This window comes from Podarcis bocagei (genome assembly GCF_964188305.1).
Source record: "Podarcis bocagei genome assembly, chromosome: 6".
In the NCBI taxonomy this organism is placed as follows: domain Eukaryota; kingdom Metazoa; phylum Chordata; class Lepidosauria; order Squamata; family Lacertidae; genus Podarcis; species Podarcis bocagei.
The window spans coordinates 90,818,257-90,843,270 of NC_138130.1; the positions used below are offsets into that span (position 1 = coordinate 90,818,257).

General features: G+C 43.1%; 1 protein-coding gene across 3 annotated transcripts; it reads left to right on the forward strand.

The window, feature by feature from the left end:
• Positions 1–280: 280 nt before the first annotated feature.
• Positions 281–16,470, forward strand: FAM76B (family with sequence similarity 76 member B). 3 transcript variants are annotated; one of them, XM_081197697.1, is made up of 10 exons: positions 292–820; positions 3,174–3,238; positions 3,828–3,882; positions 4,842–4,997; positions 7,549–7,745; positions 9,465–9,512; positions 9,661–9,741; positions 10,314–10,449; positions 11,468–11,569; positions 13,350–16,470. In XM_081197697.1, exons 1-10 carry the CDS (start codon positions 662–664, stop codon positions 13,437–13,439), a joined length of 1,089 nt encoding a protein of 362 aa, XP_081053823.1. In that variant the 5' UTR covers positions 292–661; the 3' UTR covers positions 13,440–16,470. The 3 variants fall into 3 exon arrangements, with proteins under 3 accessions (XP_081053824.1, XP_081053823.1, XP_081053825.1); XM_081197699.1 differs by lacking the exon at positions 292–820 and adding an exon at positions 948–1,062; XM_081197698.1 differs by lacking the exon at positions 9,661–9,741 and having other exon boundaries at positions 281–820.
• Positions 16,471–25,014: the final 8,544 nt, after the last annotated feature.

Consider the following 25,014-nt stretch of genomic DNA (forward strand, 5'->3'; position numbering starts at 1 on the left):
GGCGAAGATACGCTCCGGATTTGTTTGTGGAGCTTTCGGTGGGTGGCAGTAGAAGGAGGGAAGCGAACTGCGCTTATCTCCCTTCTGCGCAGGCGCAGCCTAGCGAAGGCGGTTATTGCTGCGACTCTTGTATGGGAAAAAAGGCACCGGCGCCCGGCCAATGAGAGGCGGCGGCGGAGAGCGGGTTCCGCCTTATTTTATTTTTCTAATTGGGTCTGGTCTTATAAATCGTGACGCAAGCACGGCGGGCGTGGGGAGCGGGTGAGGGACGTCGCGCGGCTTCCTCCGCCTCCTCATTGGGCGGCGAGGTTTGAAGGCGGCCTTGCCGCGCCGCGCTGATTGGCCGAGGGCGCCGAGGCTCGCGCTCCGTCGGTTTGCTCCCTGGCTCGCGCTCGGCCTCTGTTTGCGTGAGGAGAAAGGAAGAGGAGGAGGAGGGGGGAACGGAAGGGCCTCTTGACGCGGATGCCGACACAAGGAGGAAAGCGGGCCTAAGCGGAGGAAGAAGCGGCGGCGGAGGAGCCGAAGGAACCATCAGGCGCGCGCGAGGGAGGGGAGAATCCTCTCTCTTTCTCTCTCAGTCGTTCGTTCGCGCCTGCCCGCCCGCCCTCCGGCCGGTGGTTGGTTCCTTCCCGGCTCCTTCGGCGCTGTGAAGGGAAGGCGGATGGCGGCAACATCCGGGGCCTCCGGGGTGGCGGCAGCAGCGGCCGTCGCCGGTGGTGGAGGTGGGGCCGTCGCCGCCGCCCCGGCTCTCTACGCCTGCACCAAGTGCAACCAGCGCTACCCGTTCGAGGAGCTCTCCCAGGGACAGCAGCTCTGCAAGGTGCCGCTCCCCGGGGGCTGCGGGGGTAGGCCGGGAGGCGACGCCGAGGGAGGGGAGGGAAGGGCGGCTGCGTGGGGTGGGGACGGCAGGGCAGGGCGGGCGGCCAGAGGATATCCGGCTGTTCGGCGGGACGCGCCCGCTTCCGGGGCTGAAGGGGTTTGAAGGGACGGGGCGGCCTGGAGCTTCGTTAACCCCGAAATCTCGGGGCCCCTCTAAAGCTTTTAGTGGGGCTCCTAAACTCAGTAAGTGATACATCAAACGGGGGGTCGCTGTTAACACCCAGAAAACCAGCGTCCCATCCACTACAAAGTTCTGTAGAGCCTAGAAGTGCAAATCCTGGTTTTGTAGGTTCTTTCTCTCCCCCCCAACAACAACTAACTCGGATCCCCTAAATTTGAGACCCCCCAAAGTTCTGTAGAGCCTAGTAGTGCAAATTCTGCGTTTTGTAGTTTCTTTCCCCCCCCAACAACTAACTCGGAACCCCTAAATTTGAGACCCCCCTCTAAACCGTTCGTAGGGTATTGTAAGGGAAAACCCTGCATTTTGACCCCACAAAACGTCTACAAAAACCCTAGGAAAGTTTTGGGGTGGGTCGGAGATTTCGGGGTTTGTAGTTAACGAAGCCGCGGCCTTGGAATTGCGAGGGGGCTGACCAAGCAGAGGAGTGAAGGCAAGGGAAGGCTTTAGCTTCAAGGACACAACGCTGCTGATAAGCTGCTGTGTGGTTTCTTTTTCACTTGGAACATTTTTTCTGCGCTTTTTTAAGCGAAGGAAACGTCTCTGCTGGCATCTGGTGAAGCTGAACATTGGAAAGCTCAGGAGGGATAACAGGAAGCACTTCTCTTCCATGTAGCACATAGTTAAAATTATGGGGCTCTCTTCCTCAGGGAGACAGTGATGACCACCAACTTGCATGACTTCAGAAGAGGAGAGCACTATTGAAGGCTACTAGCCATGATGGCTATCCTGTGGTTCCACAGTTGGGAGGCAGCAGCAGTTCTTCTGAGTACAAGTTGAGGATAGGTCAGGTGCTATTGCGCATGGATCCTGATTGCCTAGCTTCCCACAGACACCTTGTTGGCCACTGTGAGAACAATATGCTGGCCTGGAGGGGCAACTGGCTTGTCCCAGCAGGCTCTTTATATGTTCAGAGAAGGTGACATAGATCAGTCGCAAAACAGGCCTCGTTTTCAGGGTTACAAAGGGATGCGGAGAGATTATATATGTGTCAACCCCAAAAGTTAGTTTCATTTGAGTTCAGTGATACTGGCTCTCCATGTGCCTATATGATTTCAGCCTTAGTGACTAATTCCAGGGTGATCAGTTCTTTTCAGATTACTCAGTGAGAGGTGCCAGTCTGCCACCCAAACTGCCCTGTGCTGTAGGTGTTGTGGCCCATTTGTTATGCCTGGCATGATGGTGCCACCCAGAATGTCATCACTATGAGATTCTTCCCTCTGTATCATGTCATCATATTTTGCATTTGCTCTAACCCCATTCTGAACCATAGTGGATTTCCCTCCCACTGTCAGACAGTATACAGCTTTCACTACATGGTGATGGGATGGGGTTTACTATTTTCAGTGGCAATCCCTCCTCAGGGTAGTTCTGTCCTGAATTTATTATACATATTGGAAAATTTTGATGACTTTTACATTTTGACTTGTTCGTTTTGAACAGGGCAGAACCTGCAGCCCTCCAAATGATGGTTGGGCTGTAATTCCCATAGTTTCTGTCCATGGTACCTGGAGACTTAACAGCATCTGGGGGATCTCATGTTTTCCATCACTGATTCATTACATCTTTGTCACACATTAAAAAAAAACACCTAAATGTGTTACTTCATCCCTTGCTTGCTGTAATGAAGAAACACCTGTTTTGGTTTTCTTTTTAAAACAGGCTATAATACTCTGGGAGCTAGCTAGTCTTGTGGCACAAGCTTTCATAGGCAATCAAAGTAATCATATATCCTTGCTTGTTACAGCAGCTATGTGACAGATTCTACTTGCAGGAGTCCACGGTAAAGATACTTAGTTTTGCAGCATTAACAATCAGTGGGTTTTTAATTAGTTATCTTAAATTCCATCTCTTAAACCCAGCTTATAATCAAGCAATAAAGCACTTTATATTGCAATCTTATGATGGTGACATAGACTGTATAGTAAGTCAGATCAGGAATTCTCTTGCCCTGTAGTTTGCAGCCACATATGGAAAGCCAAAGTGACTTGGAACAACTGTAACTTATACATGGGAGCACCATGGAATGTCCACAGAGCAAATAAGATAAAATGAGATGAATTTATTGTGTCAGTAGTTTCTCTATAGTAAAACAATTTTGACTTTTTTTGTCTAGGAATGTCGCATTGCACATCCCATGGTAAAATGTACTTACTGTCGATCAGAGTTTCAACAAGAGAGGTAAGGCTTTTTCATGTTATTTCACACTTGTAAACTATCAGCTATTACTTGAAAACTGTTATATGCCCCATAAATGTAATGCTGGTCAGTCAAATTCCACATGCAGTTTGCCTTGAACTATATTGCTAAAAGTCACCCACATATTGGGGAAAATGTTGTCTGCCTACCCTGGTCCCATGAAGGAGGCAAAAGAGCAAGGCAGAATAAAGAAGAGCCTCTGGTGAGCAACTTGTGCCACCCTTTTGGAGAACTAGAGTTCTTTTAGAAGAAGAGTTTGGATTTGATATCCCACTTTATCATTACCCAAAGGAGTCTCAAAGCAGCTAACATTCTCCTTTCCCTTCCTCCCCCACAACAAACACTCTGTGAAGTGAGTGGGGCTGAGAGACTTCAAAGAAGTGTGACTAGCTCAAGGTCACCCAGCAGCTGCATGTGGAGGAGCGGAGACACAAACCCGGATCACCAGATGACAAGTCTACTTCTCTTAACCACTACACCACACTGGGTTTAAGGGCCAGTCCTGAATATGGGTACTTCTCCTGTGTAACTAAGTATTTGAAAAACTGGATTTTATTTCCTTTTCTTTTAGCAAAACCAACACAATATGCAAGAAGTGTGCCCAAAATGTAAAGCAATTTGGAACGGTGAGTTAATTCTGGATCTTTTTTGTGACTGGGCCGCTAAATTCATAGTCAGGCCTACAGAGACTTATTCAAATTTGGATTTAAGAAAATAACAACAACTATCACATTTTATTCCACACTGGTTGAAGTTGCCTTTGACTTTGCATAAAGTTTTAAATATGTACGTGCTGACAAGTGGAACCCCGGTATTCTTGAGAGCTACAGGCTGTGAAGAAAACCAGGTCTTGCTCTAAGGTTGACTGAACACTGGTTATGACACATAATTGTACCTACCATGTGGCAGTATGGGCAGCCAGGAAGATGCACTTTGCAGCCTCCATTGTATCTTTAAGCAGCTGGCTGTAATAGCCTTTTTGGATAGTCTAGAGATTGCTTACTTTCACTGGAGGAAAAGGGTCCACACAAGAAGAGCCTATTGGATCAGGACAGTGACCCATCTTCTCCAGTGTCCTCACAAAAGCCAACCAGATGCCTGTGGAAAGCCCACAAGCAGGAACAGCACAAGAGGACTCTCCCCTCTTGCAGTGTTCAGCAACTAGTATTCGGAACCATAGAGGCAGAGCACAGTCATTGTGCTTAATAGCAATTGATAGCCTAATTCACCATGAAAATAGCTCCATAGCTGCAGTTCCATAATTATAACGGAAATGCTCTGTATTACTGTTTATTTTTTTTTATTAAGCAGTTTATACATTTTCCTAAATAAAAAGAAACAAATTTCAGTTAGCAAAATAATGTTTTCCCCACAGCTTACATCAGGAAAGTTTAAAGAAACTTTGAACCAGTTAATAAAATGTAACATAGTTTCAAGCATGTAACTACTAAGTGAAATCTGTCTAAATGAGCTTGTATAAAAGCAGTTTTACTTTTTCTTCAGTGACTCTAAGTCATTTTTGCATAAAATGTTGACATATTGAAACAAGGAATGGCATTCTTAATTTGTTGTTCTTTTTCTTCAGCCGAAACCTTGCCAATACTGTAACATCATTGCAGCGTTTATTGGCACAAAATGTCAGCGCTGCACAAACTCTGAGAAGAAATATGGACCCCCTCAAACATGTGAACAATGCAAGCAGCAATGTGCTTTTGATCGCAAAGAGGAAGGAAGAAGAAAGGTATAGCTTTGTCTTGCTGCTACTCATACTTGGTCTCAAAGTGGTAACTGGATGATGAACAACATCATATTGTTGTATTTTGAATCGCACTTGTAGCATTTGTGCGCACTCCCACCTCCCCAACCTGCCCTACTTGTCTGGCAAGACCCAGCTGAGAGAGAGAGAGAGAGAGGGGTGCACAGAAGCGTTTTCAGAACACAAAACAAACAAACAAACAGTAGTTGCTGCCACCACTTCCTTATCTTAGAACAGCCCAGAAAAGTAACCTAAGGAAGGAGATTACTCTTCAGCGTTACTGGGCTGCCCCACCCTGCGTCGCTTTACCATGGCACAGACAGAAATCCAACAGGTTCAGGGAGGCGACTAAGTGGTCAGGTGCTGCTTTAGCTTCCCCGACAGAAAGGCACAAAAGACAGAAACAGGAAAAAGTCCTTTTTCCAGAATTTATTAAAAAACAAGATTATTCAAACATAAAAGTTTGCACATCTCTTACAAATCCCAAACAGACAATAAAAACAGCTAACTACAGAACACACTCACAACGAGAACCGGCATCAGGGCAGGCCCTCTCTGCATGACAATGGTCTCACATGGCAAAGTAGGTTAGGTGAGGCGGCTGCGAATTGCAAGTCGGATTCCTAAGGTTTTATCCCCTTTGAACCCGCGTGAATCCCAAACTCAAAGGCCAATCAGTTCTTTAGATTAATTAGCAATTTGCCAATGGTTACATAGAAGGACGATAACTCAAACTTGTTAGGGGAATTGGCAGCTGAATCCTGTTTATCCCAAGACCTTGAAAACGAAAGGGCATCCTCCCTTATTCTCAGACACACACCAGATTCCCCTTCTTGTTGTAATAAGGCTCGATGACCTTGTTCACACAGAAACGGCATCTCAGATAGCCAGGTGTCAAGACTACAAATCAACTATGAGCCTCCCTCCTGCAGCTGGAGAAGATAACGTATTCACACTTCCAAAGACATTTAAAGAAGTAGACACACATTCCCCAGTGTTTGGTTCTCCCACAATGCTCTTCTTAGGCATGAGCCAAAGTTTTAACTTGCTAAGATTTCCCAACATCACTATAGCACTAATGGTCTATCAGAGTGCTGTTCATTGATCCCTGAAACTGTAAACCACATGTGGAGAATGGGGTCCCCCAACTCAGGCATACTTTGCTCATGAGCCTTTCCTCCAGGAAACACAGATCCCACTTCTGACACCAGTGTTGGTCTCAGAATTTGAGCGGTGTGAGAGTCCAGGGGTTCCAGGCACACTTACCTAGGGTCCATGTTTACTTAAGTCATGTAACTGGATGCTCCCTGCACTTCTGGCATGAGGTGTTCTAGAAGAAACCTTTAGTCAGTTTTAAGTGAAGGCTTCCAAATAATTATGGAGAAATAGAATTTATATTATGTATTTGTATTACTCTTCAGTTATCAGTTTATATAGCATCACTTGACTGCTGATCCATGAAAAAATTCGAACTCACAAAACAGTAAACAAGATAATTGAAAGTATGCCTTTTGATAGTTGTTTTCAGAGGCTATAAAACACTGGCATCTAGTCTGCCCAGTTGTTATTAATGGAATATAATATATTATCATTTTTATTTCACCATTCTTTCGTAATCTTTTGTAGATTATCAGACAGTCTCCCAGTTTAGGCACTGACCAGTCTCAGACCTAGCTATTTCAGCATGGTTGCTTGTCATCCATATTCGGACAATACCCCATTGTTGCTGCAAGTGGTCTCTTAGATTGCATTTATTTTATTACAGTATAATGAGTATTCATATATTAGAGTTTGGAGTAGACTCTTGGATAAAGCCTACTGAGAACCTTTTCTTCCAAGATGCTAGCTGGCAACCAGTTGGGATGGTGGATCCTAGATAAATCATTGGCCAAGTCTGAGGAGAGCTGTGGGCAATCCTGGAAATTGGGTGAAAGACAAAATGATACAGGGGAGATACATCCAACGTCAGTTATAGTCTAGATAGATCCATTGAAAGTTCATTGATTTCAGTAGGTCTACCACTTGAGTATGAAATGATTATGTGTTGGATCCTAATACCCCTTGAGAGGGGTTTCACTCCTGACACTCTCTTAACGGAAGAGGCAAGGCAATTTTTACAGATTCCTCTTTCCCTTCCAGCTTCTGAAAATAGAAACCTTGAGAATAGTGTGGGACACGGCACTGCTTGATAAAGGTTATGGGAGTTTTTGCAAAAATGTTCTTTTCCCTTCCTTTAGTGGGGCCTCTGCTGGATCAAGAGCCCTTCTGTCCATGGAAGAGGCCTTTTATATCTTGACAGGTGTGCTCACCTAAAGGAAATAGGTTGCAATATTTTTCACCCAGTTTTCAGCAGAATGTCCGGTATGTTTAATTTTACATGCTGCTGTTCTGTACTATGCATTTTTAACTTGTTTGTATTAAGATGTGTGCAAAAAGAATGACAGCAGAAGTATTTGATAATTTTATTTTGGCTGTTGTATGTCTTTTTAGCACTGAGTACGTGTAACATAACTTGCTGCGAATGATTTCCCAAAAGGTTGATGGGAAGCTGTTGTGTTGGCTCTGTACGCTGTCCTACAAGAGAGTACTGCAGAAGACCAAGGAACAGAGGAAGAGCTTAGGGTCTTCACATTCTAATTCCTCCTCCACATCACTTACTGAAAAAGACCAGCATCATTTGAAACACCAGCGCCATCGCCATCACCACCACCGTCACAGCAGCGGCCATCACAAGTAAGTTTTGTGAAACTTGTGGAATAGAGGCCGTACCTGTATTCTCTGAAACTAAATCAAGATACAGTAAAAATTTTGCTGCTAAATTGGTAGATTTAATCTATTGCACTTAAAACTTATTTCTGCTATTAATATTTCCTTAGGTTGAAAGTGTGGGATGGCAGATAGGGACTTGGGTGTAAGGATGTTTCTTTATATAGGCTAGGATCCAAGGATCTGCCCAACTGGTTCCAATTGTCCAAGGGAGCTTTGGGTTTGTTTACTTGAAAAAGAAGCTTCCCACATAGCAAATTGTTTTGCAAACCTAAGAGAGGTTTCAAAATAACAGGGCCTGTTATTCAAAGAAAGTCACATTTCCGATTGCGCAACATCCTGCCATAACTTTTAGAGACCGTATGTGTATAGCTGGGAGTCTGTGTTGTTTTTGTAGAACACAAAACCTATATGAAACAGTAACAGTTTAGAAACATTTGAGTTGCAAGCTGAACTCTCACTTCTAATGCTGTTGCTAATACACATAGCTAGGCATGGCCCCTTTCTGAATGAAGAAGAGATGCATAAATGCACCAGAATCATAGAATTGTAGAATTGGAAAGGACTCCAAGGTTCACTTAGTCCAGCCTCCTGCAGTGCAGCAATATCAGCTAAAGCATCCATGACAGATGGCCATCCAGTCTCTGCACATTCCAAATAAGATACATTGTGGTCGAAGAGAGATTTCACTTGTCATGAGAAAATGAAAATGCCAGCTCATTGTGCTAATAGACGTTGCCCAGCGGCTTCCATTTTCATTCTGCTGTACATCAGCTGCTTTCAATACCATCAGTATTTTATTTATTATTTTATTATACTTGTATCTTATTGTCAAACTTCAGGTAGTGTACCTAGTTTTCCAGGAAGTCTTCCATCCAGGCACTGACCCAGACTTAGACCTTCTTGGCTTCAGCCCCCCACTTCCAGCTAATCACCCTCTCTCTGCTTGTCAGATGAGCAGTCCCATGACCAGGGAGAAGGTGATTTGCATCACCACAGTGCAGTGACTGTGTCAGTGTTTTTATTTTTGTTGCGCCATTAAAATCGGAGGGGTAGTGGCAAACAAATTTGTTTGGGACCAGATCAGGGGTTAGCCTTCCCTGATTTAGGGTTTCAGAAAATGTTCCTGTTCAAAAGCTTTTGGGAAATTAGTGTACTTCCTTTGGTCTGGGGAGTCTCCATGCTATTCTTTAGCTTCATGAAACTGCTTGAAAAGGTTATCTGGATGAGTGAAGTATGGTGCCATCAGTGTATGGGTGCCATCCCAACTCTCCTTCTGATTCCTCAAAGACAGTGAGGAGGTTGTTATTCCACATCCAGCACATCACAGTATGATCATTAATCCAGACAAGACAGAAGTAACTAAAAGACCAGATTCATGGGAGTACTTCTAGACCTGCCGCTGCTCTTGGAAGGTCAAGTGATTGTGGCCAGCAGTACTTTTGCATAGCTGTGCCTGGAGTTCTGCTTGCAGTCTTCCCTGGAAAAGACAGGTTTGCCCTTTGTTAGGCAAGCTTTGGTTGCATCCATATAGGATTGCAGTGTGCTATTATATATGTGGCTACCTCTGAAGAATATTCAGAACTGGTAGCCGTACGTAAAATAGGGCTTTTGCTTTTTTTTTGCTTTTTTCAAACCATGATTGAGGTGGCCATTCTTAAGCCTATTGCACATTCTGCATTTCAGAATCAGCAGTCTGAGTCCAGAGCAAGATCAGGGATTGTGGAAACAGAGGTAAATGTTGACTATTAAAAAAAAAAAAGAACAATTTGTAAGTCCGGCCTGTTCCTTACTTTGTCAAATTATTTAGAAATCTATGTACATGCTGTTTTGTGTAAATGTAGATGTATAAGTCATACAGATTGTGTTGGCGTCTTTTCAGCCATAAATCCTCTGCAGCTACTCAGAATGAAACTCCAAAGAAAAAGCCCAAAATGGAATCCAAGCCATCTAATGGAGATAGGTAAAAATATGGCCTTCCTTACAGTTTTTCCCATTGAAATTATTGTTCGTTTTCCTTTTCTTTTTCATTTTATTCTGAAAAAGTCAACATGACTTCATATTTTGGCCATATGCCTTGGTGTAAACTTTAGTGGAAAATGATGCCTCTACACTCCTTATTCTGGAGGTTTTGGGGGTAATCAACTAAAATATAGCAGAAGGAAAACAGCCCAACATGCAGTGCATCTAGGAGCAACAGTTCAGTTATTTGTAGCTATAAACCTGCTTTGATTTGGTTCTTACTGACAAGCTTTGTTCCATGTGCATTTTGTTAGGTGAGAGAGATTGTATATAACAGTCTCTGACAAACAGTTGGAATTTGTGTAAAAGGCTGCTTCTTTTAGAAAGTCGGAAGCTAATGCTTAATTATATTTCTGCAGGTATTGATAATGTTTGCCATTAGTAAGCTAATTTGCTAGTTTCATCTATTTCTGTCAAGTACTTTTTTTCCATTAGGACATTTGTGAAACTGATTCAAATACATACAGTTTCCCCCCCCTCATTTAATCACAGCCCACACTTTTTGTTTTACAGTAGTTCTATAAATCAGTCAGCAGACAGCGGAGGTACTGACAACTTTGTCCTCATTAGTCAGCTGAAAGAAGAAGTGATGTCACTGAAACGCCTCTTGCAGCAAAGAGATCAAACAATTCTGGAAAAAGATAAAAAGGTAAAAGCCTCAACCCACAAGTAGCTATTTTGTAAATGTTCTAGTTCCAAATGAAATAAGCATTACAAATATGAATTAAGCAACCCAAACCCAGAGTTCATTTGGAATGCATTTTGGTCATATGCTACTCGAAATAATTATATTTAGATGAACTTTTTTGTCCACAAGGGGCCAATTTTATCTTCTTCCTCCACAGTATGCCCTCCTCCCTAGCTGGCCAGAACCTACCCTGGCTACGGTTTGATGCTGAGAAAGGGTAGGAATAGTTGAGGCCTCCAGGTTATAGGACAGTATATAAATTCAATTAATAATAATAATAAGCTAAACCTGCACACATAAAGCTGTATCCTCATCATTTCTGCCCATCAAACAATTGCTTTTGGGGGAAAGGGAGGGTGAGCCGTTGTGGTATTAGCCAGAGGTAATAGTTTCCCAAGTACACCTGATACATTGTAACATATTTGTAGTTTATATGGGTTACTCTGGATGCTTTGGAAGTCCTTCTCTCTCAATCCTTTCCCCATATTGAGCTTGCGTTCGTTGAGAGGTAGGTTGGAGTTTACACTTCAAATCCATAGTTTCCACCATTTGGGGGCATCTTAACTGCCACACAGCTTCATTGTATTTTGCTCTCTTCCCAAGAGAGAAGTGTAGTGCCTGGCTTACAAGTGTGTTGTGAAGGAGGTGATCTCTTACTTGCACATCTGGGAATAACTGCTGTATGGTTTATTTTTTCTTAACTGTGTATGTAAGGACAATAACCTGGACTATGCCAAGTAAAAATGTTTAGACAACATTCTGTCTTACGGATATACTCAGCTTACTTTGTTTGTGCAGATATAATATTTAATGCTATGCATTGTTTTCATTACTAGTCTTCAAATCAGTGGAAGAAATTGCTTTTTTGTCTTTTAAAAAGTTCATCTGACAGACACCAGGAATCTATCTTGTTGACGTGAGGGTTATCTTTAAAGGAGGTCTGGAACAGTATTTTAAAGATCTCCATTCTTTTTCCTAGTTGACAGAGCTGAAGGCAGACTTTCAGTACCAAGAGTCCAACTTGAGAACAAAGATGAACAGCATGGAGAGAGCTCATAAAGAAACTGTGGAACAGCTACAGGTAAGCACCGCAATTGTTCACAGACAACATTATTGGGCTAAGGACTTGGGGAGCAATCAAAACCTAGGATCTACTGGGATGGGTGAGTTAGGATTCAGTTGCTCTCCCAGTGTAAGCACCACATCCAAGCTTAGCTGGAGACACGCTGGCATAATTCCTTCAGCTCGGGCTTAGCTGACTGAACCATGTTTTTACACTGACATAAGCCCTGAAAAATGGGGATTGGTGAGGGTGCTGCCAGGCAGGGGAGACATATGAAGGATCCTAACTGTTTAGCTTGATCACACGACCTGGCAGAGCTTATGCTGGCAAAAAGGGAGGTGTAATTCAAACACTCTTTTTATGACTTGTTTTTTCCTCTTCGAGGCTTAGGCCGGCTCAGTGAGTAGTAGCACTGCTGAACAGAGTTTGGAATTGGGGTAATTTATGCAAGTTTAGCCAAACTGCGGGAGGCAGTGGAAGACAGGAGTGCCTGGCGTGCTCTGGTCCATGGGGTCACGAAGAGTTGGACACGACTAAACAACTAAACAACAACAACAAATGCAAGTTTAACTTAAGCTGGTGTCAGTTTAGTCAGCTTCCTATGCTTATGATAGTTCTGTTATATATAATTTATATAAGAACAAATGGTCACGAGATAGGCACCTTTTGAATTCAGTTCACTCTTCTTGAACTATCAATATCATACCCCAAGATAGCATTGAATTCTGGCATCACACCAAGAAGAGGAACCCACAGGCCTCTGCAGATATTGAACTTCACAAACTGGATCTCTAGTCATCCCAGCATTGATGAAGAGTAGATTGTAATTGATCATCGTAACAATGTTTGCAATTTTTTTATCCATAAACGCCCATAAATAATTAGCAAAGCTTAAATCAGTTAGGTCCCATTGATTGACTTTCAGTAACAGGGGTCTAACTTGAACAGGATTCATCATGAGATTTTGATATGTTTTACCAGTTGTACTAAAGTTGTTATTCCCCATTTTTGTTTTCAGCTATAGCAACTAAAGACATTGGCTTAAAGCTAGCTAGCTAGGAGAGCTGCTTTGGTGCAAATCTGTTTCACCTGCACCTTAAGTGTTGTACACAGCCGTGTCTGTGTTTTATAGAGAGGGACTTGATTGTGATGAATGGTGGTCATGTTTGCCTGGATAACTTCCTAGGCCGCTAGTGCTGAAATAGCCTCTGCTTTTTAGTGTGTTTCTTTAGGTGAAATCAACATTCCAATCTCTTCACACAGTGTAAAGCTCCAGCTGACTCCCAAAGAATCACAAATTAGCCAAATTATTAAACTGGGGGACGGACGGACAGAGAGAGCTTTGGACAGTGTCATGTTGAGACAGCTTTCCATTTAAGCATCCGTCTGTCTGAACATGTGCTTTAAGGCCCTTCTTTAAAAATATCAAAATGAAAGCTGTCTAATAATACAGTATTTTTACTTCAAGATCTAATGAATGCTCTTGATAGGGTTCCAAAAAGGACTCGAGACATCTCTTTCTCAAGCATCACCTCATCATACCAAACAGTTTGCAATAGGATTGGGGCGAGGGAGGAACTGGAGTACCAAAACCCTTGGACTGAACCTTACATAGCTCTTTGGATCCGTGGCTTTGAGCCCTTTTCAGCCGCACAGGCGTTCGCCTACATCTGTTAGACATTTCTGCAACTACCATGGGAATGGTGTAAAGAGGGAAGTGGAGCATTGTCCAACATTGCATGGCAATGTATGTACGATACAACCTACAGAATTATAAGGGTTGTGTTGTTTTTTGCAGGCAAAAAACAGAGAACTGCTCAAACAAGTTGCGGCTTTATCAAAAGGCAAGAAGTTTGACAAGAGTGGGAGCATACTCACATCTCCATGAAGTGCTGGCTGTTTGCATGGGTGTTAGTATTCAAAAGGTAAATGACTCTGTGGAAACTCCTTAGAAGCCTGTGTAGTGGAAAAAAGGAATATTTTTGCACACAGAGTAGTTGGCATGTTTCCTACACCTTTTTGTAACTGATAATGCAGTGGAACTCCCCCCCCCCTTTTTTTTTTTTAAGTTTAAGCCATTTGATTAAAATACTTCAGCTGGCTTGAAGAATGCTTTTTAAAAAGAATTTATACAGGAGAGGACTTCTTGCCAGTTACTGGTAATCAGTAAGAGTGCTCTTATTTTTAACCACATCATGCAATAACATATGCAAGGCAGCAGTTTGAGGGAGCAGTCCATCAAGTATGGCTATTGTGCAGAATCATTAATCTAAATTGGATTTATACAGGACACCTAGGCAAAAGCAGAACTTACCCAGGAGCTGGGCATATCCACATCAAGAAAAATAATGGTCAACCATATCAGTATTCCAGCAACAACTAGCTTGGAAACAGAAACTGGAGCACTAAATGCCTGACAATTGTGCATTATCTTTTGGTCAAAATAAGAGTACGTTGAAAGTCTAAAATCATGGTGCTTTTATAACAAGAAGCTTATTACCTATAAATATGTAAAAGAATTTTAACAGTTCTATTCTTAGTGATAACTGGTGTTTTACATTTCTTGTGATAGAAATTTAAAGAGATATTCCCTATTGTAAGTATCTGAACAAAACGTGTTTTTTGAAAATTTACTGTAGACTTTTTCTCTTGCAAGTGCCTTTTCTCCTAACTGTTTATTATTTATAGGAATGTTGGTATTTTGTATATAAAGTTTTTCTTTTTTTAAAAAAAATCATGTTTAAATGTTCCTTTGTGGATGTATATAAATAAATGTATGTACAGAATAATCAGATGTTAAGATCAGAGTTGTTTAGGATGCTAGAGAAGGTGTTAAGATCTGGCAAGAAAGGAATATTGACTGTACATAATTGTAACAGATTTGTCTGTGTAGAAGGTGTTTGTCTTAACTCATGTTGTGCCTAACTTAAATTCCCCCCCCCCTCACACACACTAAACTGTAGGGCTTCTAAAATATATTTCACCTTTTATCTCAGTGCTAATTTGCATAATATTCCCTGTGGCATGTTCTAAATTGAATGACGCAGGAACAGTATTTGAGCTAATGTAACTCTTTGGCAATTTCTTTTAATAACATTTCATTGTACTATGCCTTTTTAAACTGCTGGGAGAATATGCCTTTTTATTTCTCAAGAGTGAAACAAACACCCCCCACACAAACAGCTTCACATTGCTAAGGGTGCAGTCACACTGTTCTGGGACAGGTTACCCAGGAGCCAAAAGAAATGGCCCCGGAGAAGCTCTCACATGGGACAAAAAACGCCAGCCCCATAGACCCTCACTGGCTTTGCTGTCTGTGGGCCAGCCATGAAGTCAAGTGGGATCAGTACAGGATGAAGAATCATGTACTCAGCAGGAATTGGATAAATCTCTTAAGACAAGTATCTCATTCCTCAATAAAGAGCCAGATGCTGGCATTCAGAAAGTCCTATGGGAAGCTGCAGGATTCCATGGAAACATAAATAATAGCATACAAAGTTCTCTGAAAGGCGGGCAGCTTGCCCATCACTACTGATCTCAAGCTGCAGGAATTGTATTACATGTGCTCTATATGTACTCCCAGTTCGTTCCGAGGAATTAAGCCCATAAAGTCTGGTCAGCATTGCACAAGCCCAACTGTGCATCCCTAGAACAAGTCCCAGGATTCTGAATAAACCATCAGAGTTCAGTAATAGACAGGCAGACATCCCTCAGCAGAATGTGGAAAGCAATACCCGAAGGTAGGAAGTTTCAGGTCCCTGTCTTACGTTTCTTCAGATTTTTTTTTTTTAATGTTCCCTTTGGGAGTTACGATATGAATTACTATATGATATGAATTCATTCCAGAAGGCATGGTCTCATCAGCTTAAAAATGAAGCTGCTTTTCCATAAAATGGAAATCCTATTTGATTCAAAGGTGCTCAAGTTACTATCAAGTTACTTAAAAGAATAACGTGCGCTTCAGCTAGCGTTAATGTGTTGTTTTTGGACCTCCAGCTACCTGAAGATTGGGAGGATTTGTTCCCAACAGACTACTGAATAATGTAATTTGAAAGAAAAAAAAAAGCTGCTTTCTACAATATTGAGGATTATTTTTAATTTTTTGTATACTAGACGAACTTTGTAAATTTATAAATACTATTTGATTATCTTAACATGATAAAACAGCTAGGGTAGAATATACTGCTGCTATCCTATTGGACTGTTTAATCATTGAGAAGGTGTTTTTTTTTCATTACTTACTTGCATTTCAGAGTATTTTGATACTTTTTCCAGTCAAATGACTACCTGTCACTGGTAGATTTGGGTGGTTTTTTTTAATACAAAAACCTGCCAGAACTTTTACCATGAATCTGATTCACTTTCTGATCAAATCATTCTCATTGAAACCTGCTTATGCTGCAACAGGAACATTCTAGAAAAAGAGACCCAGCATTTTAATTTTTAACTGCCAGAGCTGTACAAATCCTAGTATGGACCCATTTAGGGACTTTACAGTGTTTGAAGAGAAATCACTCTGGTTTTATAAGTTTCATACCCTCTCTTCACTTGGGAGTTTTTAAGGCTAGGAACTAGCAAATGAAATCCTGGAGTTGTAGCTATCTTCACAATGAACTTTTTAATGTAGATTTTGAGGGTGATACATTGTACTATAATGTGCATTTAAGTCAGTTTTCCAATTGTTAATTAGCATTGAACAAAACCTTTCACTTGGACTTCAGTTATTTATGTATTTTAAGCCTGTGAATATTGCAGTTTCTTTTTAGTTAGAAAGTATGTCCATTCTGAGGTGAAGCTGTTCAGCTTGCTACATGTGTATATACTGTTGAAATTCTGTACTGGCACACATTTGACAGTTGACATTTTTGTACTTTTTTTCTAAATCCAATATTTCACAATAAAAGCTTGTTAAAACATCATTATGCACCTCTTCTATTTTTTATTATTTATTTTTATTAAAGATTTTCTTGGTTTACAAAACTACATGCCTTGTCTCTTTTTCAGATTGTACATTCTCTTACAAATCAGTTACATTTGTTGTGAGACAGTGTTGAGTACAGTATAAGGTTGGGGGAGAGGAGAGGTGGGGCGTTTATATAATGTACATGTGGGGTTTGGGGTCAGCGTCAACTGGATAGGTTCTCTTTCTATTGGTTTATTACATTTCCTTGGTAGTGAGAGGTCTTGTGGGGCAGGGTGTTGTTGGTTGGCTGTGGTTTGCTGCAGTGGGGTTTGTTTGCATTTGTGAAGGGGTGAGGGCTTGTTGGATCAGGTAAGCCAGAATGATTCGTATGCTGTTGGTGGATTCTTCTTGTTGGGCTGTGTATGTGATAAATGGGAGCCATACTGGCATCCTCTTCTATTTGTTCCCATGTCAGTTTCAAGTTTATTAGCTAGCTTTTCTAGTAAGGCTGTTTCTCATACAATTTGATACCATTGGTCCATGTTTACTGCTGACAGGTCTCACCAATGTCTGGCTGTGAGGATTCTGGCTGCTGAGAATAAGTGAGTTATGAGCCCTATATAATGTGAGTGGTCATTATGATCTTGGAAGATGTTCAGTAGGGCCAGTTCTTGGTTGAGTTTTAATACCTGTTTAGTTAGTTTTGCATATCTCTTATAGGACTGCTGTCCAGAAGGGTTGGATTTTAGGGCATTCCCACCACATGTGGAGGTATGTACCTGTGGAATTGCAGCCTCTCCAACATCTTGGTGAGGTTCCTGGGCATATCAGTGCCAGTTTCCGTGGCGTTAAGTACCACCTGTAGTTGAGTTTCAGAGTGAGTTCCCTTCTTTTGGCTGATAAGGGAGGTTTAGACCACCTTTGACTTAAAGGGAGGTTTAGACCAGTGTTTCCCAACCGGTGTTCCGCGGCACACTAGTGTGCCGCGAGACGTTGCCTGGTGTGCCGTGGGAGGGAGGCGGGCGAGAGGCGGGGCGGCGGCGGCGAGGATCCGCGTCGAGCCGGGGGCGGCTCCGCGGTGGTGGTGCCGAGGTTTCTCTCTCCATTCTCCTCTCACACACACACACAGGAAATAACACAGGATCAGCTGACAGGACCCGGCCAATGGGGCGGCGGCGGGGCAGCGCGCGCAAAAGGGTGGAGCGCGAGACGGTGGCGGCGCAGGGCGGGAGGGCGGCGCATTGCGCGTGCTCAAACCCGCCCTCCGAGGCGCAGAGGGGAGCTGGGCAAGCGCCTTCTTCAACCACGCGCTCGTTTAAAGAGGCAGCGCCCGGGCGGAACAGAACTCTGTGCCTCTCGCCTAGGGATGAAGGCGGGCACCAGCTTAAGCCAGTAGTAGCCTAATAATGCATTAACTTCCGTGGGACTTCCAAGTAAACACAGTAGCCCAGCGCCTCCCTCCCCAAAAGGAGGGGGAATTACAGCAGCGCAGGCGACTCCTGCGTCTCCCCGATATTTAAGGCTGCCATCCCTCGTGCACACTTACGCGGGAGCAAAACCCCGTGAACAAACTAGGGCTTACTCCAGAGTAAATACGGGTAGGATCTGGCTGCAGTTGTACAAGAAGAAGCAATTGATAACATTTTCTATCTCGCGCTTCAGCCGGAAATGCTGCTACCACAGTTTCCAGCCCCTATTGCTTCCCTTTCACTATATTATCTCCCCTTCCCACCCCCCACCCCGCTGGCCCACCAAGGGATGGGGGGTTGTGAGCAGAATCATAACGGGTTCAGTCAGAGGCAACGGCTTGAGTTGTCCAGATCACGGCTGGCACCAAAGGGTGGCGAGGTCTGGCCCGCCATCCTAACCCACTCATGGTTCTCCTATAGGTGGCACTCAAGAAAATTAGAATTTGGAGGCAGCCCAAAAGAGTTCTTCCTGCCTTTTCCAGGTGAAGGGGGGGGGCACTGCCTAGAACCCACTCTGTTTAAATTTCTCGTCTCCTGTCTCACCAGCTGCTGCTGAAACACGAATGTTTACTCATTTTTTAAAAAAGCATTAAAATGCCTAAGCAAACAGAGGCCCTTACCAATAATATCAGGTTCCTAGCTGTATAGCAGTGGCAAGATCCCAGGGCAATGTGTCTCCTATTAAAACAACACTGTGATAAGCAACACCCTGCTATGAAGCCATAAAAAAGGTAAGACAAATCCTCAATGCAGGCTCATTATTAATCCAGCTTTTCAACCTCCCCACACTTCTTTGAAGTCTCTCAGCCCCACTCACCTCACAGAGTGTTTGTTGTGGGGGAGGAAGGGAAAGGAGATTGTTAGCCGCTTTGAGGCTCCTGAAGGGGAGTGAAAGGCGGGATATCAAATCCAAACTCTTCTTCTTCTTCTTCTTCCCACTGGATACCACATACGATCTACTTAACCAAGTCCCTTCTACACATGTAGCAGAGTAAGTTGACCCAGAATAGTACCAATTCAGATGGCAGATGGGAGAATGACAGTGCTGAATGCTTTCCCATGTAGAACAGTCCCTGCAAATAAAAACCTAGCATATTTGGAAGAGGGATGCTAGCCTAACCATTACCTTCTATGCTGTTACTATTTTTTTATTTTTTTTTACATAAGTAAAAAGTGACCTTTCCCCATCTGGCATGGTGGTGTGCCTCGAGATTCTTTTCATGAAACAAGTGTGCCTTTGCCCCAAAAAGGTTAGGAAACACTGGTTTAGACCACCTTCTAGTCCATTGGGTGGGGTTAATCTCATAGCCTATGTCGTGCTCCCATTGTTCTTTGATGGCGTCAAGGGGGTTTGTGGGATTTTGGAGCAGTATTTTGTATATTGCGGATACCATTGCTTTGCCATGTCCCTCTGCTGTCGGGAGAAGGTTTTCGAAGGTGGTCATGGGCCTAGTGGCTGCTGATTTTACTGCTGGATTGTTTAAGAAGGCATGTGTTAGCCAACGTATTTGGGTGTCCCCTAGTTTGTCTTGTATTTCTTGTGTTGGTATGGGTTTGTTGTTTTTGTAGAAGTATTTTAGACAGTGTAGGCCTTTGGCTTGCCAGGTTTTTATCTGGAGGTTTTGTTAACAATATTATTCACCAGTCCATTGGTTCGAGGTGGTTTCTGGGTGCTTTATTTGGCAATAGTTGTTGCAGGGTTGTCAATCTGTGGTGTGTGGCTTTAGCTGAGGTTGGTTCATAGTCTTGTGTTGCATGTTCTGCAGGGCTGTTCTGTGAGTGGTACTTGACTGTCTTTGCTTTGTCACGTCGTTTCTGTTGTTTCTTCTTTCTCTTGTTGACTGTCGTCCAATCGTTTGCTGTATTTTCGTCTTGGTTGTCGTTTGGTGGGTGATGGTTGCCATTCTGGTGAAGGGTTAAGTCTGAGGTTCTCCAGTCGTTGCAGGGCTTCAGGTATGTTGGTGGCTGTGTGCTGTGTTGTGTCAATTGTTACAATGAGGCGAAAGGGAAGTCCCATCGGTACTTGTAAGAAATTGTATAAACTACTTAACCAAAACATTCCCTTAAACTTCTCTACATAAAACAATATGTAACATCAGTAAAATACAGAGCAACAGAATTCAAAAACAACTATAAAGGTAAAGGGACCCCTGACTGTTAATTCCAGCCTCGGACGGCTCTGGGGTTGCGGCGCTCATCTTGCTTTACTGGCCAAGGAGCTGGCATTTGTCCAAAGACAGCTTCCGGGTCATGTGGCCAGCATGACTAAGCCGCTTCTGGCGAACCAGAGCAGCACACGGAAACGCTGTTTACTTCCCGCCGGAGCGGTACCTATTTATCTACTTGCACTTTGACATGCTTTCAAACTGCTAGGTTGGCAGGAGCTGGGACTGAACATTGGGAGCTCACCCCGTCGCAGGGATTCAAACTGCCGACCTTCTGATCGGCAAGCCCTAGGCTCTGTGGTTTAGACCACAGCGCCACCTTTAAAACAAGTATACATGCCTGAATTATGTCTGAATAAGCTTGTCAAAATAAAATTTTCAGCAAGCACCGATAACTGAATAATGAAGGTACCTGCCTAATGTTAATGGCACATGTCCCAAGCGCAGGCATTGCTTCACTAAAATACTGACTTCCTACAGATGAGTGATGAATACTAGTAAGGATTAAACGTGAAATCTTGTTCATGTTTGCCTTGAACCCGTTTGTGAATCTTTCCCGCATCAGAATACAGTTTTTACTACATTGTTCTGAAATTCTTAATTAGGAAAAAAAAAAACCATGGAAATATTATACGGCCTTAATTTATGCACGCTCTAAACTGAACGTACTGTATGATGATGTAAGAAAAATTGGCACAGATGTTTCACACGGTGTGCCTAATTTTTAGTATTCACCACCAACTATTTACAAATAGCTGCCTTTACCCAGTTGGCCACCAGATGCTGCTTTAGTCCCACGTACTATATTAGAAGCATTCCTATGTAAAGTGTCTTCTGACCCAAAAGTGTGTGTTACTAGGGCATAACCAGACCCAAGCTGTTTGAAACATTTTCAGGTAGTACCCCATAGTAACAGCTGGAGAATGGGTGGATAGGTAGCCTATTGGTGAGGAACCAGTGGTGCTTTAACTATGAGGAGATCTCTCTGCCAAGTGGCAGCTTATTCAAGAGTTTATGTGACACTTGTGCTTAATTGTGAATGGTGCATATCTCTTTAAATGCCCAGGTTTACTTGCAATAAACAACGAACAATTGAGGTCACTTTGCTGCCATTGCTTCTCTGTGTACTGTACAGAAACATTGCCATTTAAACATATGTGAACTGATGGCATCACATGTGCATTTTCCTGTTTAAAGTTTGGTCCCTTTTTGTGAATTTGCACTTGGGGTTTGGACTGAACTTTTGATGGGGTTCAGAAGGGAATGTAGTTCTGAAACTGAGGGCTGGTAACCGGGGGAAGTTCTCGGGAGTGATTTCTGTTCGAAATTGTCATTGTGCAGTTGCCAACAAAAGAGAAACGGCATGAGAAAAGGAGGCACAGAGTTGAAGCTAGTATTGCACTGTGAATCTCAGCACCGTACCTTGTATTGTGCTTGGAAGAGCACGCACGCACGCGCGCGCACACACACACACACAAACATCATTTGGATGTAATCTCTAAAATTGCCATGTTCTAGCCAACAAGTCCCAAGCAAGATTCAAGGACGAGAACAACTACTTTGTAAATGGATGACTAAAAATTAGTAGTTTGCTTTGCCCAGCGTGATCACCCAGGAGCTCAGTGTGCCAAGCCTTGAATTGTGAAGAAGTCAGTTTTGTACATTCGTGGCGTGGGGCAGAGCAACTCCAAGGTTTACCTTTAGAATTATAGCCGCAGACCAGACGCAGCACAAATCTGTTAGGTGGCAATTCTAGTGGTTTGGTTGCAGGCAAAAGTAGCAATCCTAAACATGCTGACTCCCAGGTAAGCAGGTATAGGATTGCAGTCTGTTAGTTTTTTTGTTTTCCTCTGTATGATTGTGACATAGGAATTGATTGCTTGGGGATCTAAGCAGTGGCTTCCTTCTCTTCCTGAGGTCACTCAAGAAAAAATATTCCAGATTACCAAGTAATCAAATCCCTTGTACATGATGCAAAATTCTGTGGCGTTCATTGATTGTAACTCATACTTCTGAAGGGAGTCCTCTGCAATTTTGGTGCCATTGTCCATGCCCTAGTATCTCACAAGTACCCACACCCAAGGAGTTGTTCCGAAGTGGCTCTGTTTGGAACCACAGCCTGCATCCACTCATAGTCCATAATGTTGAAAACTGCATTAAGCCATCCCCCCCCCCCAAATTCCTGCCTGTATCACAGAAGGGGGTTCACCCCGTTGATATGCCTGCTTGACATGTCAAAGCTCCAATCAGAATCATTCAGTTTTGCAGAGGGAGCCAACTGAAGACTCTGCCATTATGGGGAAAGGGCCTCCTCTTTTGAGCTGGGGAGAGGCCCCACACACAGCGCCCGCAAATGGGAGCCCTTCTTTCCCTCCCCAGCCCAGTGGCGGCCCCCTCCACCTCGGCTCAGCTGCAGCTGAGATAAGAACAGTTAATGCTGGGAGTTTCTGCCCACTTAGAATTCAGCTTCACTTAAATGAATGTTGCTCCTCTTCTGACCTAGATGTGGAAGACAAAACCAAGTTCAAGCCAAAGGAACTGAAACCAGACTCTCTAACCTCCGCCATCTCTGCCCACAAAAAGGCCATTATGCGCCTCTCGCCTTGAAAGGGAGAATTCAGAAGTTTATAACTCGTATCAACAGCAGTATTCTTTCCAACCTTTGGGAAGCCATAGAGCTTCTTTTCGTCTCATGAGTGGACTGATCTGGAGCAGAGTTCATCGCCTGGAAGATTTAAAAAAGAAGAATCATCAATTAAATGTTTCTATCAAAAGAGGATTGTCAAGGGCAAAGGGAATGAGGCGGAGTGGTGAGCCCTGTCCTTCACAGGCCACTTCTAGCAGGCTTACCTACGCTGCCATCTTAAATTTCCCACAATGCCTTTGACAATGCATCATTCCAGTGCACCATGGAGAACTCAAATGGTAGGTCCAAGTTGCTAAGTTTTGGGGTGGGGAGTCCCAGGGGGTTTAAACTGCAGCAGCTACCAAGGGTGTTTGGGTGTGCAGATGTCTGGCCCGGCATGAGAATAACTTCTTTGCACCCATGGCCATCAGTATCTACCTATTCACTATTAGGCAGAATGTTAGATCGTTTCTGGTGAAAGCATCATCTGTGTTTCGCCAGTAGCATATTCTCAGCCATCTGCATTGCCTCCCACTCGCGCTCGCTTAATCAGAGCACACAAACATACCTTCTGCTGAACTTTAGAAGGTGGTTCTCTGCTCATAAAGCTCATTAGCTTTGAGGCAGCAAAGGATTCTTCAAAGCCTCTGCTGGCAGCAGCAAGGGTCTGTTAATCTGGATTTACTGCCAACAGGAGCCCAAAGGAGGCAGCGACAACAATTAGGTTGAATTATTTATTTTCACTTGGGATTCAGGAACATTTGGGGCCAGGCTTTGTGAATATCTTGCTTGATGAGCATATCTTCCCTACAATGGTGAGATGCATTGCATTTCTCTTTAAACTAGTAACTATTTCTAAATTACTAAATTTAAACTTCATATAAATTAGCATATGCAAACTTCATGCAAATCTGTCCCTTTCATGGTGGGATGGAAAGGGAGGAAGGTCTTTCCTCTTTTTGGCGAAGCATAAGTGGCCAGTCTGGAGGGGAGCATTTATTTCTGCTCACCTGCTTACCTCTTTCCTTATTCCTATAATGCCTCCCACGTCCCGTCTACTCTGCTGAACTTTGTATGCGACCAGAGGAGGCATGCACATAGACATATGAAACTGATAGACATTGTGGGGTTGTATCCAACATAGAGTCTCATGCTCTATGTAGAATTTTGTATCAGCTGCTTATTCTTTTTTGATTGGATTGGACTTTCACCTTCAAGGATTGCTTCTTAAATGCAGAGTTTATGATAACTATATGAATAAAAACATAAGGGCTGCTTCCCAAGTCAACATTTTTACACAGGTGAAAAAGTGGATAGATAGATAGATAGATAGATAGATAGATAGATAGATAGATAGATAGATAGATAGATATTCATTCAATCTGGCTGCTGTCACAATTATATTACAGCCCCTAATAATATTTTAAAGGACACAGCAGTTCCGAAAACATAACACAGGAAAAACTTTTTCATGTTTAATTAATTAATTAATTAATTAATACACCCAGTAGTGTTGCTCTTAGGAGCCTTTGCAAATCATAGTTACAGCTGGGTGAACATAGCTACTTTTTCCTACAACAACGAAAGAACATATTTTCTGTGCTGTGGACCAAAAGCCTAATTTAGTCAACGGTACATAATCTCTTCTGGAACCTGTCTACAAAGACCACAACTAAGCAAAAAACGGGGCAGATCTACTAACCTTGAGCCATGCACAAAAAGATCCATGCTCCATATGGGGTTTTATTGCAAGCTTGGCTAATGCTCTACTAGGCTTGCTTTTTGACCTCAGGGCTGTTAAAGCCTTTCTCAGGGGTGCTGCTACAAGTTAGAAATGGAAGTGGAGTTGGAAGGATGTCCTAAGGAAAAGCGGGGCATTCTGGGATCAGATCAGAAACTGGGTCTGCTACCTGAATCCCTAACTGTGGGGGTGTTTGACTGAAAGCTACTTGTTGAAATGCTCCAACATCAGTCTTGGGGGGGGGGGGACCCAGAGACCCAGCCTAGTATGGAAGAAGGTAGCTTGGACTGAGGCCCAACACAGGAGGAAGAATGTCGAAAAGAAAACAATTTCACGGGAGACCTTTACCAAAGTCTGTTTGTTTCTAGAACTGGACAATGAAAGGAAATGGAGTTTATATGTTCTGTCCCAAGGAGTTCATAGTTTACTCTTTTAAAAGATAGGCTGGGCCTTGTGTAAATACTTGCCCCCAAAATATATATCTGCTATTTTATAAGAAAAACAAAATGAATGAAAAGGCCACCTTAAAGTTAAGGAAGTTTGTTTTATTTTTACTCAT

Coding starts and splice junctions, on each gene's coding strand:
- FAM76B (XM_081197697.1), top strand. CDS start 662: ATGGCGGCAACATCCGGGGCCTCCGGGGTGGCGGCAGCAGCGGCCGTC. Junction 7,746..9,464: donor CACAGCAGCGGCCATCACAA/GTAAGTTTTGTG, acceptor TCTGCATTTCAG/AATCAGCAGTCTGAGTCCAG. Junction 9,513..9,660: donor CAGGGATTGTGGAAACAGAG/GTAAATGTTGAC, acceptor GCGTCTTTTCAG/CCATAAATCCTCTGCAGCTA.